General features: G+C 32.2%; 1 protein-coding gene across 3 annotated transcripts; it reads left to right on the top strand.

Moving 5' to 3' along the window:
• Nucleotides 1–1292: 1292 nt before the first annotated feature.
• On the top strand, nucleotides 1293–15342 carry LOC129313359 (uncharacterized). 3 transcript variants are annotated; one of them, XR_008593901.1, is made up of 18 exons: nucleotides 1293–1510; nucleotides 1589–1652; nucleotides 2233–2341; nucleotides 3290–3352; nucleotides 4602–4705; nucleotides 6013–6079; nucleotides 6182–6253; nucleotides 7114–7275; nucleotides 8846–8919; nucleotides 9018–9115; nucleotides 9324–9431; nucleotides 10091–10197; nucleotides 11413–11550; nucleotides 11906–11953; nucleotides 12484–12598; nucleotides 14025–14125; nucleotides 14511–14651; nucleotides 15034–15342. XR_008593901.1 is itself a non-coding variant. In XM_054956375.1 (17 exons), exons 1-17 carry the CDS (start codon nucleotides 1438–1440, stop codon nucleotides 14595–14597), a joined length of 1590 nt encoding a protein of 529 aa, XP_054812350.1. In that variant the 5' UTR covers nucleotides 1293–1437; the 3' UTR covers nucleotides 14598–14861. The 3 variants fall into 3 exon arrangements, 2 of the variants coding, with proteins under 2 accessions (XP_054812350.1, XP_054812352.1); XM_054956375.1 differs by lacking the exon at nucleotides 15034–15342 and having other exon boundaries at nucleotides 14511–14861; XM_054956377.1 differs by lacking the exons at nucleotides 1293–1510; nucleotides 1589–1652; nucleotides 2233–2341; nucleotides 15034–15342 and adding an exon at nucleotides 3067–3087 and having other exon boundaries at nucleotides 14511–14861.
• Nucleotides 15343–16252: the final 910 nt, after the last annotated feature.

Here is a 16252-nt window from a genome sequence, read left to right as displayed (position 1 = left end):
TGTTTTTTTAAGTTATAAATTTAAATTATTTATATTGTAATTGAAATATTTTTTTCTTGTTAAAAATTATTTTGGATTTATTATGGCTATAAGTGATCTTATTATTTTAATTAAATTTATCAAGTTAAAATAAATTATTGTCTCTCATGAAAGAAAAAGTAAAAAAAAAAAAGCTAAATGAGTACTGAATTAATAGAATCAGTCTCCTAGTCTTATGAATCAAGTCTGATCCTATTAATTTTTGAGTTATCACTAAACAAGATTGAACTACGGGTTACCTAATTCAGTTATTTTTATAAAAAAAATTAAATTTTGAGTTAGGCCAAAATTCAATACTATCCAATTTTTTGTGCAATCCTACAAGCGAAGGTGACATAGACGGGGAATTAGGATTGGAGTGGAATTATAAGGGCGCTTTAGTATTTTTAGTTGATTTTAACTAATAAGTGTTAGGATTGGAGTGGAATCACGAGGTGACGCAAATGATAATAATGTCTCTTGAACTTTTAAAAATAATTTAATTTAATTTATCTTGTTAATAAAAACTAATTTTAATAGTTAATTGATAAAAAAAGATTGAAAATAAATTCAAAATTTCTGACAAAAAGAACAATAAACTTTCTTGTTAATTTTCTATAATCTTTGAATCATCCACTGTAATTCTTATATAATTTTAAAAAAAAATTTTGCCATTCTTTTATCAATTAACTATTAAAATTAAATTTTATTAATAATAAAAGTTAAATTGTATAATTTTTAAAAATTAATTATAAGTTTAGCGTCTCAAATATTTTTTAATTTTTAGTTAGAGATTTGCTTAATTATCCATGAATATAATTAAAAAAAGTAAATGAAATTTAAAAAATTAAAATTTCAAAAATTTCTCTTGTTTTGTTTTAATCAACTAAATATTTTTAATATTTTATTTATTAAAATAAAAATATAAAAAATTTAATTTTAAATTTAGATTATTTATAGTACATGCAAATAGTTAATTTATAAAATTATAATTTTTTTAATATTATATTATATTATTTAAATTATATCTAAACCATTAAGAGTTTATTTGGATAGTTAAATTATAAAATTATAAAACTTTTTAATATTAAATTAAATTTATGCTAATTAGATTGATAATAAATAAATTTATTAAAATATTAAAATTTTTATATTAATAAATATAATATTAAAAATATTTAAAAATTAATTTAAATGAATGATAAGAATAAGATGAATTTATATTGAAATAGAGGGTGCTTTTAACCTTGATAAGCGTGGGTATGAGCACCAAGCGCAAATCCCAGGAGCCTATTATCTCCGGCGTGACACGTAGCATACCTATTGCCACGCACGCCGGTGCGTTTCGGCGTCTTCATCATTCCTTTCAGTCACGTCTGCTCCCGAGTCGAGAGAGCGGGCGAGACATAGCAAAGCAAAATGCACGAAGAGTTTTCAATGGAGGATCCAACTCAGCTACTTGAAACAGCTTCAGATTTTGCTAATTATCCGGGTACTCGCTCTTCACTGCTCTGTGCTTCTTTCTTTCCAACCAAAATATTCCTGAACCATCATCTTGATTTGATTTCAGGAGTACTTAACGACGCCGCCGTAAGGGACTTTCTCAATCGCTTCCCTCTTCCAGCAATAATTAAGTCAGTTTCTGCTTCACCTTTGCTCTGTATTTTTTCTGTCGAAACTTTTTTTTTTTCGTCTTTTAAATTTTCAGTCGAGTTGGAGGACATCAGGACGAGGTTGATTTTCGAGGCTTGAAACTAATTTTTGCCTAATGATAATCTACAAAATGACTCGATTTAGTTCAGTTGATTTTCTCAGGAACTTTTGATTTTGTGATAGCAATTCGTTTGGCTTAGAATCAGTCGCATTTTGCTTGCTTCCTGGTTGAACAGGAAAGCTTTTGGAACTCTAATTTTTGTATTTTTTTTAATGGAACTGACTGTATAACATCGTGCATTCTCAGTATATAGGCATGGAAATTCTGCTCAAATTCTCAAGCGAACTTATCAATTTTTAACTTAACTGTCAATAATTACTTGTCTTGCTCATTTGTGACGGGAGAACTATTTTTCATGTATAATCTTCGTATGATCAATTCTTTGCGATTTAGTGTTGCATTTGTTTTCATCCCATCTTTCAAAGCTCCCCCTCCTTCCAATTTCCAAATTCATTTCTGTGAAGAAAATTGCATCTGATTTCATTGTTTTCCTTTTACAGTGCATTACAAACCAAATTGGATGTACCTGGCCTAGAAAATACTCTAACTGCTTGTTTGGAGAGGCTATTCAAAACAAAATTTGGCGCTTCTTTGATTCCACAGTATATGGTTTGTGACTTTCTACATTTGCCAATTAATTTGTTTAATTGTTATTTGAATTACTATTTGAACATGGCACACTCGATTCAGTGAATGCAAAAACCTAGTAGTTGTCACAAGCAATATTCTGCATGTGGTCTAAGATGAACTACTTAAGTTACAGTTGACTTAGTTGTTTTTTTATCCGTTTACTATGCTTGAGAAAAACCTTTCTGAATTGCAGGTTCCGATCTTTGAATCACAAACAATTAAGTCACTTATGAACTCTATGGAAGATGAGAATGATTCTGAAAATACAACAGTTTGCTGCCTAGGGACTGTGGTTTATCCAAGTCTTGTTGACCCTTATATTTTATAACACTTCACTCTACACATGGCTTTTGTTTTCAACTTTAATTAATTTTTTTAACAAAAGATGGAAATAAACTCTTTATGTTCAAAACGTATTTGTTTTGTATTTTATATATACTTCATGTTGTTGGTAACATATACACGACCGGCAAAGTTGATATGTAAAGATCTGGCATGAATTAAATGACCCTGAGTTTGGTTTTAGGGTAGGAATTCGTACATTTTGAAAGCGTCTTGTTCTTTAAGGGCAAGAAAATTTATTAAAAGAGCGAATGTTTACTCAAGACACAGCTTTATCATGAACTGGCAAGAAAAGTACTAAAATCCTATCTTCACAACTTTCAGGACCAGTGAGTAGCTGATGTTTTTGTTGTGGGCCCGTGTGCTGTGTATAAATAATGCAGGTTCCTATAGATTTATGTGTAGATTGTAGTTATTTATGGAGAAGAAATTGCAGTAATAGTTAGGCTTATCTTTTGAAGCAAATCACCCTGCATGCTTAAAATTTAACCTGGCTTGTTAGTGATTCAATTAATTTGTACCACTCATTTGGTCATGTTATCCTTATTGTTTTGGTAAATTTTTTTTTTTTTTTTTTTGGGGCAGCCTTTTGTACAAGTTGGTTTGCAGGCAGATTCTCAGGCAGTCAGATCCTTAGCTTGTAAAACAGTATGTGTATATACTTATTCTATTTGTCTTTATTTAATGGCTTCTCTCATGCCTACCATGCTGTAGATTAACCACCCCCCAACTTCCTTCCCTTCTCTAGAAGCAGTATTTTGTTTTTAATGATCACTTACATTGCTTGGTCTTTACATGTTTATTTGTTAACTACATCAATCAAGAATAAAAAAGTTTTGATTTTATGTGTTTTTACGTTTCTGCAGAGATATTATATTATTTCCTTTGTACTTGAAGAGGGCGGACGCCCCACTGACAACATTTATTTTCCTGTCTGCTAGCTCATGTTGTTGTCTTTAGATTATGCTTTTGCTGCCATAGTATTTCCACTGCAACCTTTGACTTTCGTGTGACTTCAAGATCAGCTTATGATATAAATTTAGCTTATCATTATCATTTCGAGCATTGATTAACGTCAATAAATATAGGTCTCTCCTGCTACCTTCTCTATTTTTGCTGCTAGTAACCTGTGGTTTGGCTTTCCCAATGAAACTTAGACCTTTCCTACGGGATTGCTCTAGTGATGGAAAATTTGTAACAACTGGCTTTTGATTTTTGGCAATCCCCTTTTTCAACTTACCAACTAGTAAAACTGGAACTAAATTATGCAACTCTATGTATTCATGTGCATGCACATCAGGGCATGTGGATCTAATTCAATATCACCTCTGAACTGTTCCAAAGACTTTTCTTTTTACCAGATAAAAGTAAAGCTGATTCTGTGGTTGTTCTGCTCCCGTAAGGTTTTTCAATTTCTTTCATTAAGCAAGTTGTCAAAATAATCTGTCCCCTGTTCTCTTATTAATTTCCACTCAATTTGCAATCATTTATATGAGCAACTCTGATTATCTGATCTTTAGCGTTCCCTATAAAAAATTTCAACCTAGTGTGTTTGTTACAGTTGAAGTTCATACATATTTTGCTTTCATGACTTTTTCACAACTTGCTCTGCTGTTCTTTAAGTTACCCTCTCTTGGTTTTCTTTGTTAGTTTGTATCCCTGCAGCTCTACTCATTTCTTTCCTTGATACTACGTGATGCTTCTCCTAATTGAAGAGGACAGTTATGCGGTTGACTAGCTGTTCTTTTTTACCTAACATTAACTTTTATTATTTGCAGCTCAAGTGGTATTCAATTCGTTTGATGCTTTATATATTTTTTTTAATTTTTTTCCATACAAAAGTACTTCTAATCCAACTGGAACATCTTGTTGCGTTCTCTCACATAAAAACTTGTAGGTCACTTGCCTTCTGGAGGAACTTGACTGTGATACTGATGTTGCTGCTCGTCTAATTGCAGAATACAACATATATCCTCTCTTGCTTGATTGCCTTGTGAATGGGTAAGAAGGAAAACTGCTTTTGGCCTTATTAATGACTGCGGAAGGCTTGGGATATGATATAACTGACATCTATAATCTATGGGAAAATTAGTTTGATAATTAGAGAAAATTAAAGAAGAAAAAGCTTTGCATAACATCTAGAGTTTGATTGGATTTTGCACAACCAAGAAGAGAGCAATTTGCTGACAAATTTTGTGATTCATAAATTTGATAATTTAATCTAAAATAGAAAGCAGTTTTTTTTATTTAAACAGGCCTTCTATAACTTACCTACGAAGGAAATATGATTTAGACAACCCATTTATGCTAAATCATGAGGATAAGTTCCTCATTAAAATAAGATCCATCAATTCATTAAGGGGTTGGTCCAACTTAAACAGAGGTTTCGAGTTTGAGCTCTGGATATGGAGCAGAGATTAAATTCTCGGTAGGAGGTATACACCCCCAAAGAGGTGCCTACAAGTTGTCACTTGGATTGGTTTGGGTCAAGAACTTGGTTACAGGAGTGAAAGCAATAAAAAAATATCCACCAACACCTAAATAACCTAAATTGAAACCAAAGTCTTGAGTTTGAGCTTTGGGTATGCAGCAGTGATTAAATTTTTGGTGGGAGTTATGCATCCCAAAGAGGTGCCTACACGTTGTCACCTAGATTAGGCTGGATCAAGAACTTGGTTATTAGAGTGAAAGCAATAAAAAAAGATCCATCAACACCTAAATAACCTGAATTCAAACCTCTTGCAATCCAAGACCCAAACATGTGGAAAAATAACTAAAATACACCTACAAATGAAATATAAAATTAATCTAAATTCACTCTCATCTTTCATTCCCCAAAAGATCTAAATAATTGACCAAGTAGTATCTTTGAGACATTTTAATTAGCCCAATAATTCTGACGAAAGGAGACCATTTACTCATAATCAAGTATCCTTGTTTTTTTGGCCAGTTAATTGTGTTTTGTACTGGCAGTACATGCTAAGATGTATAAATTCAGCGATCAAGTTCTTCCCATAATGTTCAGTCTGAAAATTTTACTTTGTGTCTCATTGTACTTTAAATGAAGTAATTTGAAAGCAGCATGTCTTAATTGCCTTCAATATTCATACAATAAGCACAAGGACCTCTGTTGTTTTGTATGCCAAAATAAACTGTTGAAATTTCTACCCATGGGCGTTATTTTTGCGCTCATCTAAGGCATTTTCTTGATAGATAGATGTGCTTGTCTTTACATAATGTGGAATAATGTATTATTAAAACCTTGCATACAATAAATATATTATGTGCATATATTTTCACACAAGCAGCAATGAACAAGTGGCAGCTGCAGCAATGGATGTGATAAAGAAGTTAGCTCATTCTCCTGAGGGCAGGGTAAGAAAATGCATTACTTCACTGTGATTTAAATCCTCGTTTGAAAAACAGGAGTATGCAAAAACCTTACCGTACTTATCATGGTTGACAATACTTGCGTAGGAAATCATCTTTCCATCTGCCAGGGAAGGTGCTGCAGACCTGAGGACTTTAGCATCGCAGTGTTCATCACTGGTATGATAGCAGATCCGTCAATGCATGAATTATGTTTGTCATTGTAGAATTTCAAATATAGATTATATTTATCTAGGGACACCTTGAAGTCATGGAAGCTCTGACAGAATACGTGGAAGATATCATTATTTTTGGAAGCATTGTTTACATTGATGTTAAATACAATCATGTTACTGCAATTATAGGCCAACCAGTTACAAAAGAGTTCTTAACCAAGTCACTTCAGTGGGAAAATTGCTTGATCTCTTGTTTTGGAAATTGGATTAATTTTTGAAGAAGTGCATAAAATTTTTAAATTTAATATTTATCATGAGATACTTTGCCCAGAAGGTCTATCTTGAATCTTGATTGCATCCTCCCCACTTCTTTCTTTGGCAGTCATATAATTTCATGCATTTTTTAAAATAAAAAATGATCTCTGTTGGTGGATTTTCTGAATGAAAAGAAAAAAAATCATGGATAGTGTTTAGCAGAAGTTCTAAACTCATTTTAGTATGTTGACTAATTATCCAAGTAAATGGACAATTGATTGTCTAATTATCAAACATGTCTCGGTTATAGCTAATATTTCTTGCATCGAGAGCTTGGCTTAAATAAGCAATGCATAGGAAATGACTTTTTTCCTTCACAATAACCATACTATTATGAAAGCTTTTGATGGGAGCATTTCAGGTATAATCCGGTAGTTCAGTTATAATATTTACAGTCCTAAATTCCATTGTGATATGTGCCAAAAAAATGTTAAATTTCTTGGTTAGAGAATGTAGAAGCTGATGCTAAATTCTTTGATTTCTTTTTTTAATTTTTTTCCCCGTGTGTGGTGTGAACATTAGTTGCTCATGGTTACCATTTTGATTCAGGGACGGGTTCGTGTAATGGCCTTAGTGGTGAAACTTTTCTCTGTATCTAAGTCTGCAGCATCAACCATATACAGTTTAAATCTTCTTAATTTTTTGGAGGCAGAAATCGCAAATGCAGATGATACTCTTGTAACTTTAAGTGTTTTGGAGCTTCTATACGAGGTTGCTCTCTCTCTCTCTCTCTCTGTGTGCGTGCGCGCAAAGACACACTTAAATACATCATACTAGATGATAAAAAAAAATTGGTATCTTACACTTAAAATACATAAAACTACGACATTATTTGATAAAAAAATTTAATTTGCGTAAAGATAGTTGATTTGATTTTACATGCAATTTTTTGGAAACATTTCAATGGAGGTTTTAACTTAAATGTAATGTTTTTAAACTATTAGGTGGTTATTCCTTTTTTATTTCAGACTAGCTTTGGGACCCTTGTATTATGTGGAATCTAACGTGGACCACATTCTCATAAGCTGGCTTCCTATGTATTTTATATATATTGATTGATGATTGATTCTTTTTTAGTTAGGATATCCTATTTTTCGAGAAGCAGATATAATAATAAGCAAATTGTTTTGTTACTTTTGTGAATAAATGTAAAGTTTAAGGTTTGTGGTTTGATGGCTACTGTGATAAGTCTTTTTGAGTTTTCCTGTACTGGGTTAAAGAGCATTTTTGCTTCCCAACTATTTGTTTAGGAGTGTCTAATATGCTAAACTTGCATGTTTCCCCCTTCAACGTTTAAAATGGTGCATTGGGCATCTTCTTGTTAAAAAAGTTAATTTTGACTGTTAGTTAACTTATAAATTACAGAAAATGATTTCAAAAATTATAGAAAAGACCCAAAGAAAAAGCATAAGTATCCTATAAAAATTAATACCAATTAAGTTCCTAAAATAATGTGATAATTTATAAGTCTTCCTTCAAAATTTATAAATCCTCGTTCAAAAATTTATAACTAGTGTAGAAAATGCATTTATTTATAAGTAACAATTTGTAGAAAGACTTATAAATTATCACAATATTTTAGGAACTTAATTGGATATTAATTTTCTTATTTGTAATTTTATACTTTCTTTTCTATGATTTTTAGGTCCTTTCTTGTAATTCTCTTGGTCAACTAATGGTCAATGCTTCCTTTTTAATGGTGGAAGTTTAGGATACCAGATATTCCTGAACAAATAGCTTAAGGGCAAAAATACCTGTTAACCCTCTTTTATTTAGAGTGGTTTCAGTTTCAGTCTCATATCTGATGCCTGGAGATATGCTAAAAATTTGTCTATCCAACTTCCCTCTTATATATGTCTTAATATCTTTTCTCGTCCCTCTTTCTTTTAATAATCTATTCTGCTAATACTCTTCATTGAGCCTTCAACTACAACACTCCTGCTCAATTTAACTGTTACAAACTTTTATTGGTTAGGTTCGTGGAATGTTGTCTGTGAATATATAGAAGAATAAGTTATGCATAACTGATTATGTTTGGTTCCCAGACATAACTAATTATGCAATGAATTCTTTCAAAATCAGTTCTTGCAAAACGTTATTTTTTTAAGATTAGAAAACAAACACTATGTCAGACACTCATTATATATGTGGCGCCAGGAACTTTATATTGGCAGTGAACTTTAGCGTTTTTTCATCACTCAGTTAGCTTTTGCTTTTTTTCCTCACTAAGTTTATTTTTTCATGTGCATTTAATATGCTCTCATTTTGTGTTGAAATGAAGTTAGCAGAGATCGAGCATAGTACTGAATTCTTCTCAAAGACTAACCTCCTTCAACTTCTTAGTTCTATAATTAGGTACTCAAATATTTCCTCCCTGATGGTTTCTGTACATCCACTGGACGAAATAAGTGATGATTCTATGATTTATTGATTTTTTTCTCTCTTGATGTTAGCAACAATTCTGTGGAGGCCATTTTAAAATCTAGAGCAATGATGATAATCGGAAGGCTTCTGTCCAAGGAAATTATATACACCTTCATAGATGAATCATGTAAGACTCGCTTTTATTCCTGGAGTTACCGTTGCTTCCATTATGGGTTGAAAGATATATAGCCATCTGCTTCCCTTATCTTCAACTGACAATTTCTTTATTCTATTTTGAATATGATATCTATTTTATTTCAATGCAGTTTACTAATTAATTAATTAAGAACTAGAAACTGTTCACCAATAAATGCTTTTTGTGCTATCAATTACAGGTCTTAAAACTGTTATTTCTTCAATTGATGGAAGACTCAAGTCCTTAGAAAGTTCTGATAGGGATGAATGTGAAACTGCGCTTGAAGCATTGGGTCATATAGGACTGTGTAAGTATGCCATTATCTGTTGTTCAGTACAGAATTGCACTTCTTTGATGTGTTAAGAATAGTTTTGGTTTATCCGTTATTCTAGTCAACCTTGGAAATTGACTACCTCCCACACTTTCTAGAATTCCAAATTGCATATTATTTCTAATAAAATGCATACATATCTTGAGTTTTGCCAAATTACAGTCGGCAGAGGCTTGCCAAGGCATTCCTATTTGACTAAGTTGTGTGGATAAAAGCTTGTCTTCAAAAAGCTGGCATTACATTCAAACCAAATGCACTACGCTATACGCAAGCTAAAAATTCTCTCTTCCAGAACATTGCAAGCATTGACTCTCCGAAAGGGGGGAAAAAGAACTTGTAATTTTCCTTTGCTTAAAACTCCAAGAATGAATAATGGTATGGGAATGCTTCAAACCCAGTGCTTCTGGAAATGATAGAGCATCTAAATATTCCAAACTACTTCAGAAAGAAGAGATTGCACTTTCAGATGAGGTGATTCATGCATCTAAAGAAACTTATCCCTTCTTGAAGATTTTCTGAGATTTCTTTTAAAGTTGAAAATTGCTTGACTTAACTGCTTCATTGAGCCTTTTGTTTTCCTGAAAGCCTCTTGTTCAAGTGCTGTAGATTTATGTTAGATTTTTTGGTGATTGTAGCTATCCCTGGAGCTGCATTGCTGCTCTCAGGCACATCACCTGTTGCAAGACATGTTATTTATGCTGCTTTTGATCAACAAGGACCACAAGGGCATGGTAAACAGCTGGTTAGTGAACAAGCTTGTTGTGTCCCTTTTGTTTTGTATTTTTCAGCAAATATGGAATATATATCTAAGTTTATAGTGCATTATCATAATTTGCTGGAATATTGATCCTGTCAATTTTTCTTCAGAATTAACACGGTCATTTTTGGATTGGGTGGATTCCATTATTCAGTGGTTTTCACATCCAAATAGTTTCCACACGTTTAATGTCTTATATCTCTGATTGACATATCAATTTCAGATATGAATTGAAAAGAACCGAACTAAATTTGCTCCTAGCAGATTCTTTGTAATCATGTCATATTGTCATAGAGACTTAGTAGTATAGGATATCAATTCCCACATTGAATAGTACAGGATGCTCAATGAGGTATATAAGTGGTTGATTCACCCACCTCAATAGGTAGCTTTTGGGGTAAGGTTTCCCATTTCACTTGAGCACCCATTATATTGATATTAAAACGTTGGTCTCCAGTTTGTAAGGAGTCATGACTGGATTCCTCTAGGGATCTATTTCTTTATATCTAACTTCTAGAAGGAAGGAACGTTTAAAAAGAAAAAGCATTAGTTATTACTTGGAAGAAGTAGAATTTTTTAAGATAACTGATAAAGTTGGAATTTCCATATTAATATGGAAGGTTTATTACTAATATTGCATCTCTTGATTTTACTTTTATAAATCATAACAAGCTAGAATGACACTTCTTGCAAGCTTAAAAGAACTTAGATGAGTCTTAATGTATATAAAAGAGACTTATTGAGAAAAATATGATGCATTCATTTAATGATGAAATATGATTAAGTTCTCAAAGTTTTCACATTAAATCTAAGAGAATTTCAATGACTTATACTATAGTTCTTCATCTTCTCTTGATTCTTCATGTACTTGAGGTTTTATCTTCATCTGTGATTCTTTATATCTGCACATGTAACAAATACCTCTTCTCTTGGTTTTGTAATCATCAAAATACATGATCCAACACCTTTCCTAGCATGGATTCAAACTTTAATTTGCTCTATTGTGAGGGACTAGTCCTTTTAGCTAGATCCAACCCATATTAGTATTTTTATCATTATTTTAATTAAAGATGATGTAAGCCTTCTAATTACAATCTTGATATTCAAAAGATAATGAAACACGTCCTAATGATAATAGACAAACCTAGCTTTATATGCTTGTGAGTTTTTTATTAGCCCCGGTGTAATTGGTAATTGCAGGCTGCTTTGCATGCTCTGGGAAACATCTCTGGAGAAACTCGATCTGAAAATGATAAAATACTCAATTCTGAAGCAGAAGAAAATGTGCGACGTTTAATTTATGAAGTTGGATCCAGGAACTCAAAGTTGACACCATCGGTATCTTTTCTCATACCCTTTTAGTTTCAAACTTTCAAGTGCTTCTGGTTGGTGCAGTAAATGTTACCCAACTGAATCATGATCTTACCTTCTTTATAAGTCCCTGTCATTTGAATATTAACAGAAAAAATATTATACTCATCTGCGTTTGTGTTATGCCACATTCGTTTCTAAGTAAATAAAATAAAACAATGCATTATCAATCCAAGATGTACTTTCTTCCTTTCCATAATATCATGATTTAGAATAATAAAGAGGTATAAGATTCATTCAGCTGGCTTGTTTGCCTGTCACATGTTTTTGTCTCAATTGTTCAGGTAAGTGAGATTTACCAAGTTGTTTGTGTTTTTTGTAGGGTCTTTTCTTATCAGTTCTGCGGCAGGACTCAGAAATCCGATTGGCGGTGAGACATTCATGGGAACTTTTGCATTGCAAATTACACTGGGAAAAAAGTAGTCAAGTTTTCAGTTGGCATGACAATAATGACTTTTCTCTTGCCGAAATAGAACTTGGGGGGGGGGTTTAAAAAGAATCCATAGAATTTGGTCTGTGAATTTCAAATTTTAACATTGAATATCAACATCCTTTGCCCCCCAAGAATTTCGTTATTTCATTGGAATATGGGGAATGACCATTTTGAAGTTTGATTGCTGCTTCTAACCAAACTCAGAAGCCAATTCCTGCTATACTTTAGAAGTGGATCTGTTAATAGAATTTTATAGAATGAAATGTTAGGCATCTAGAGAAGCAGGAACTCAACGTTCAACAATGAAGCATTTAGGTTAGACGTTCTGTCACAAATTCCATAATTTCCTAGTGAGAAAAATCATTGGCACCAACATGAAACTTGCTACTTAGCTCTATAAACTATGCATGCCCTTGTTTTTAAATTTCATAGAAGTCTGATTTGGCATTTTTGTACCTTTTTATCAGGGTTATAGGATGATAAGTGGATTAGTTGCTCGATCATGGTGCTTGATGGAGATCTGCTCAAAACAAGAGATAATAAACATGGTGACTGACCCAAGTAGTGAAACCACAAAAATAGGTCTGCTTCCAGTTTGAATAATTGCAATTTCTTTTATCCTCTTAACATATATTCCTATCTGTTAATTCAAAATAAATGTAATTCTACCTATGTATTCTGCATTTAAAAAGAGGATTTTATGAGAGCCAACTTTAGCAATAATAGTACATTGAACCTCTCATTTCTAGTTTCATGGTAATGATGACAATTGACAACTCTGAATATCACGTTCTTCCTTCAAGTTATTTTAATAATTGACTTATTAGTTCTATTTGGGAAGAAAAGGATAAAGTAGAAGGAAACTAGAAAGATCTAAATAGAACTTTAAAATATTACAGTGAAGTGACTGAAGAAAAATTTACTCAAGACGGATTAAAAATTATGTCCATGCTTGGCCTAACCCATTTAATATTCTGATTTCTGAATGGCTTTTTTTTCCCTGGGGGGTCCTTTTTGAGTGGAGCTAATTGACTTGGGTGAGTTTTTGGGCCTCTGTTCAGGCCTAGTATTAGAGTCTTTATAACCAATCAAAATAATTTTCATACTCTTAATTATGAAGATTAAAATTTCATCTGTGTGGTGGTTTTGGATTTTGTTCATCATTCAAGCCTATTAGGCCTTTTTGTGACTGTTGTATGAATTATTCCAAGACCTTAATGAACTCCACTTACATCTTAAGCTTTTGAGCTAAATTGATCTTTGACATAACTAGTGGTTTCTCATGGCAAGCCTGCCTTTGGCAATACAACTAAGATGCCTCTTGTGATGGTTATGCTTTACTGAATTATCATTTTTTTTAATACCATACCATGTGATTGAGGGGTTGATTATCATTATTCTTGACTCTTGAAAAGTGAACATTTAAATGATAATTTCTGATAGAACTTTAAGCGGACAATTCTTTTATGTTTGCTGAACCAGATAGATTGTTGGAGACACCATTTCTACATATGGGATAATTATTTGAGAAAATTACACCTAGGTCTCACAGAAGAGATTTAAAGAGGTCCTATAAAATGCACAAATACTCATAAGTTTCAATTCTTGTACATTTACAGCTTGTTATTGTAGGTTATCGTTTTCTTTTGCAAGTTATAAATGCATGGGATTTGAGTTTGTTAAGAGTATTTTGTGCATTTCATGAGATTTTTTAGTAATTAGGTGTAATTTTCCTTAATTCTTTTTGCTCCCAATTGATCATCTCAAAATTAATGGATCATGCATAAAAGGAGAAGAATCAAACAAAAACCATTGAGTGCTGATATTATAGTAAATTGATCAATGATGCTGGCTAAGTCTTTAAATTGGTGTTTACCTGGTATATTTCTTCCTTGTCTTGGCATCAGGTTTCCCCCATTTACATCGTTGCAGTTTGTATATGATTCTGATCTGCTTCTTCCTACTACATTTTTTCACTCACTCTGTCAACACAATGTGAGAATTTCAGGCATGGAAGCTAGATATAACTGCTGCAAGGCTATACACAAGTCACTGATGCAGTCAAGTAAACTCTCTGTTGATCCTGCTCTAGCAGCAATAGATGCAAAGGTTAGAAAACAAAACTTCTTACTACTATCTGCGCATGTTTTGCGGCTGGTTCAACTTGGATTTGGCCTCATATGGGTTCATGGATGTGCTTCATATTCCAGGCTCCAGCCAATGAATGTGCTGAAAGTTTGTGTTGTTTTTTCTTATTTTAATATAACAATTCTGTAATGCACGTACACCAAAGGATGATCATCAGTCTTGATCTAACCAAACCAACTCAAGTGAAGATATCAATTGCTCAAAAGCATTTTTTTTATAACCTTTTAAAGAAAAGGTATTAATATTAACTGAGTTATGGAAGGTTGAGTCAGAATTCGATATCAACAAGAACCAGGGATTTCACCATTTCTGATATGTTCCAAGTGATGTGAATTCTTGCGTGCAGCTGCAGGAAGCTATTGAAATGGGTCCATATCTTGTTAGAAAGCATGTGGAAGCTCAACCTATTGTGATGACGGCTGAGCGATTCTAGTTTGTGCAGATGGTGTGGTCAATGCGCGTGTTGCCTGTGGCAAATATGCAAATGGTAAGCTCTAATTAAAGCCTTGGTGCCAGACATTGGGTCCAGTAGTGTTGGAACTGAATAAAATGATGGCAACGAGTAGCTTTTACTCTATATATAGAAAACACTATACGTATTATGCATGAATGGCTTTAATCTGCGATGGGGATTAAAAGTTGATTTTATTCGTAAGGATTGAATTTATCCTTTTTAATAGGAACTTTTGGTTTTTAATCCATTTATGTCCAAAGACGACAATGGGGTAATATCATAGCCTCGAGGGAACAAACGTGCATTATTTCGGATACTATCCCACGGGAATTCACATAAATTTTTTTTATTACACAAATTTCGGTTTGAATTAAAATCTGTCTTATTAATTTCTTTTCAATTTTTCTTGGCATAGCGTGCCCGGCTAGCTGCTGAACTGTCACCCTGGATCACGTACCTGGAGAAAGGAGAGTTTATCTTAAGATTTCGTAAAAATTTAAATTTAAATCATTTAGATGAAAAGGCCAAATTGAAAATGTACTTGTTTGCATAGGCTGGGAGGCGCATTCGGTCGTGCTCATTTCCTCTTACTCATGTCTTGATTTTAATTTGTTTTTTAAATATTTTTTATATTATATTGAAACCAAAATATATAAAATTATAAAAAAATGAATATTAAATTTGGATTGTCTAAAATTTATTTAAATGATTAATTTGTAAAAATTATAAAAAAATTTAATGGTAAATTAATTTTTTTATATTGTATCTATAGTGTTTTGGGTATATCTATATTTTTAAAAAATTTTAAGAAAAGTTAATATTAAATTGAGTCGTTCGGACTAAATTTTTATTATCCAAATTTGCGATGAACAGATTTATTAAGGATTTTTATATTTTTTTTAACATATTTTTATTTTAATAAATATAAAATAAAAATAAAAAGTTTAAATTTGGGCCGTCTAAGTTCAGGGTGATGAATAGCATGATGTTCATCCTCCAATAAGCTTAAAAAAAAGTCCGAATTCAATATTATAATTTTTACATATTTTTATTTTGATAAATATAATGTAAAAATATTTTAAAAAAATTAAAATCAAAATCAACAGTTGAGATTATTGAGGAGAAATGAGGGGTCAAGATTATCCCATAGGATGATGAGCTGAATGCTGGGGCCAATTAGAATCGCGTTTGGTGGCCCAAATACTCAAATGTGGGTTTGTAATCCTTGATGATAACTTCTCTATCTAATTCCTATTCTAACCCTTGTCTCTTGCGTTCCTTCCATTATTTATCCCATCTGAATTCTAACCTTTTGTGCATTTTTTTAAAATTAATATGTTTTAGGATATTTAAGTGAGTGGATTTAAATAGTAGTTCCATATTAAAGATTGGTCTTAAATATATAATAAAGTAAAATTATCTATAAACTTGATATTTGTTGTAAAATATGGTTAATGTGAAGAGTAGAGAGAGATAAGACAATATAAGAAATTTCTTATTCTTTGATATACATATGTTTTGGACGTGATCTTTATTTATAACCTCCAACTATTCAAGTCCTATGAGTTATGGTGCATTATGTAACTTTTGAAAGATATAATAAGGCATATAATAGTGCATTATGTAAACTTTGA

Source organism: Prosopis cineraria, unplaced genomic scaffold, assembly GCF_029017545.1.
Source record: "Prosopis cineraria cultivar Desert tree isolate PC_DT_omini unplaced genomic scaffold, ASM2901754v1 PC6, whole genome shotgun sequence".
Lineage (NCBI taxonomy): Eukaryota > Viridiplantae > Streptophyta > Magnoliopsida > Fabales > Fabaceae > Prosopis > Prosopis cineraria.
The sequence above is the reverse complement of the archived record's forward strand: the minus strand, read 5'-3'. Positions and strand labels throughout refer to the sequence as shown.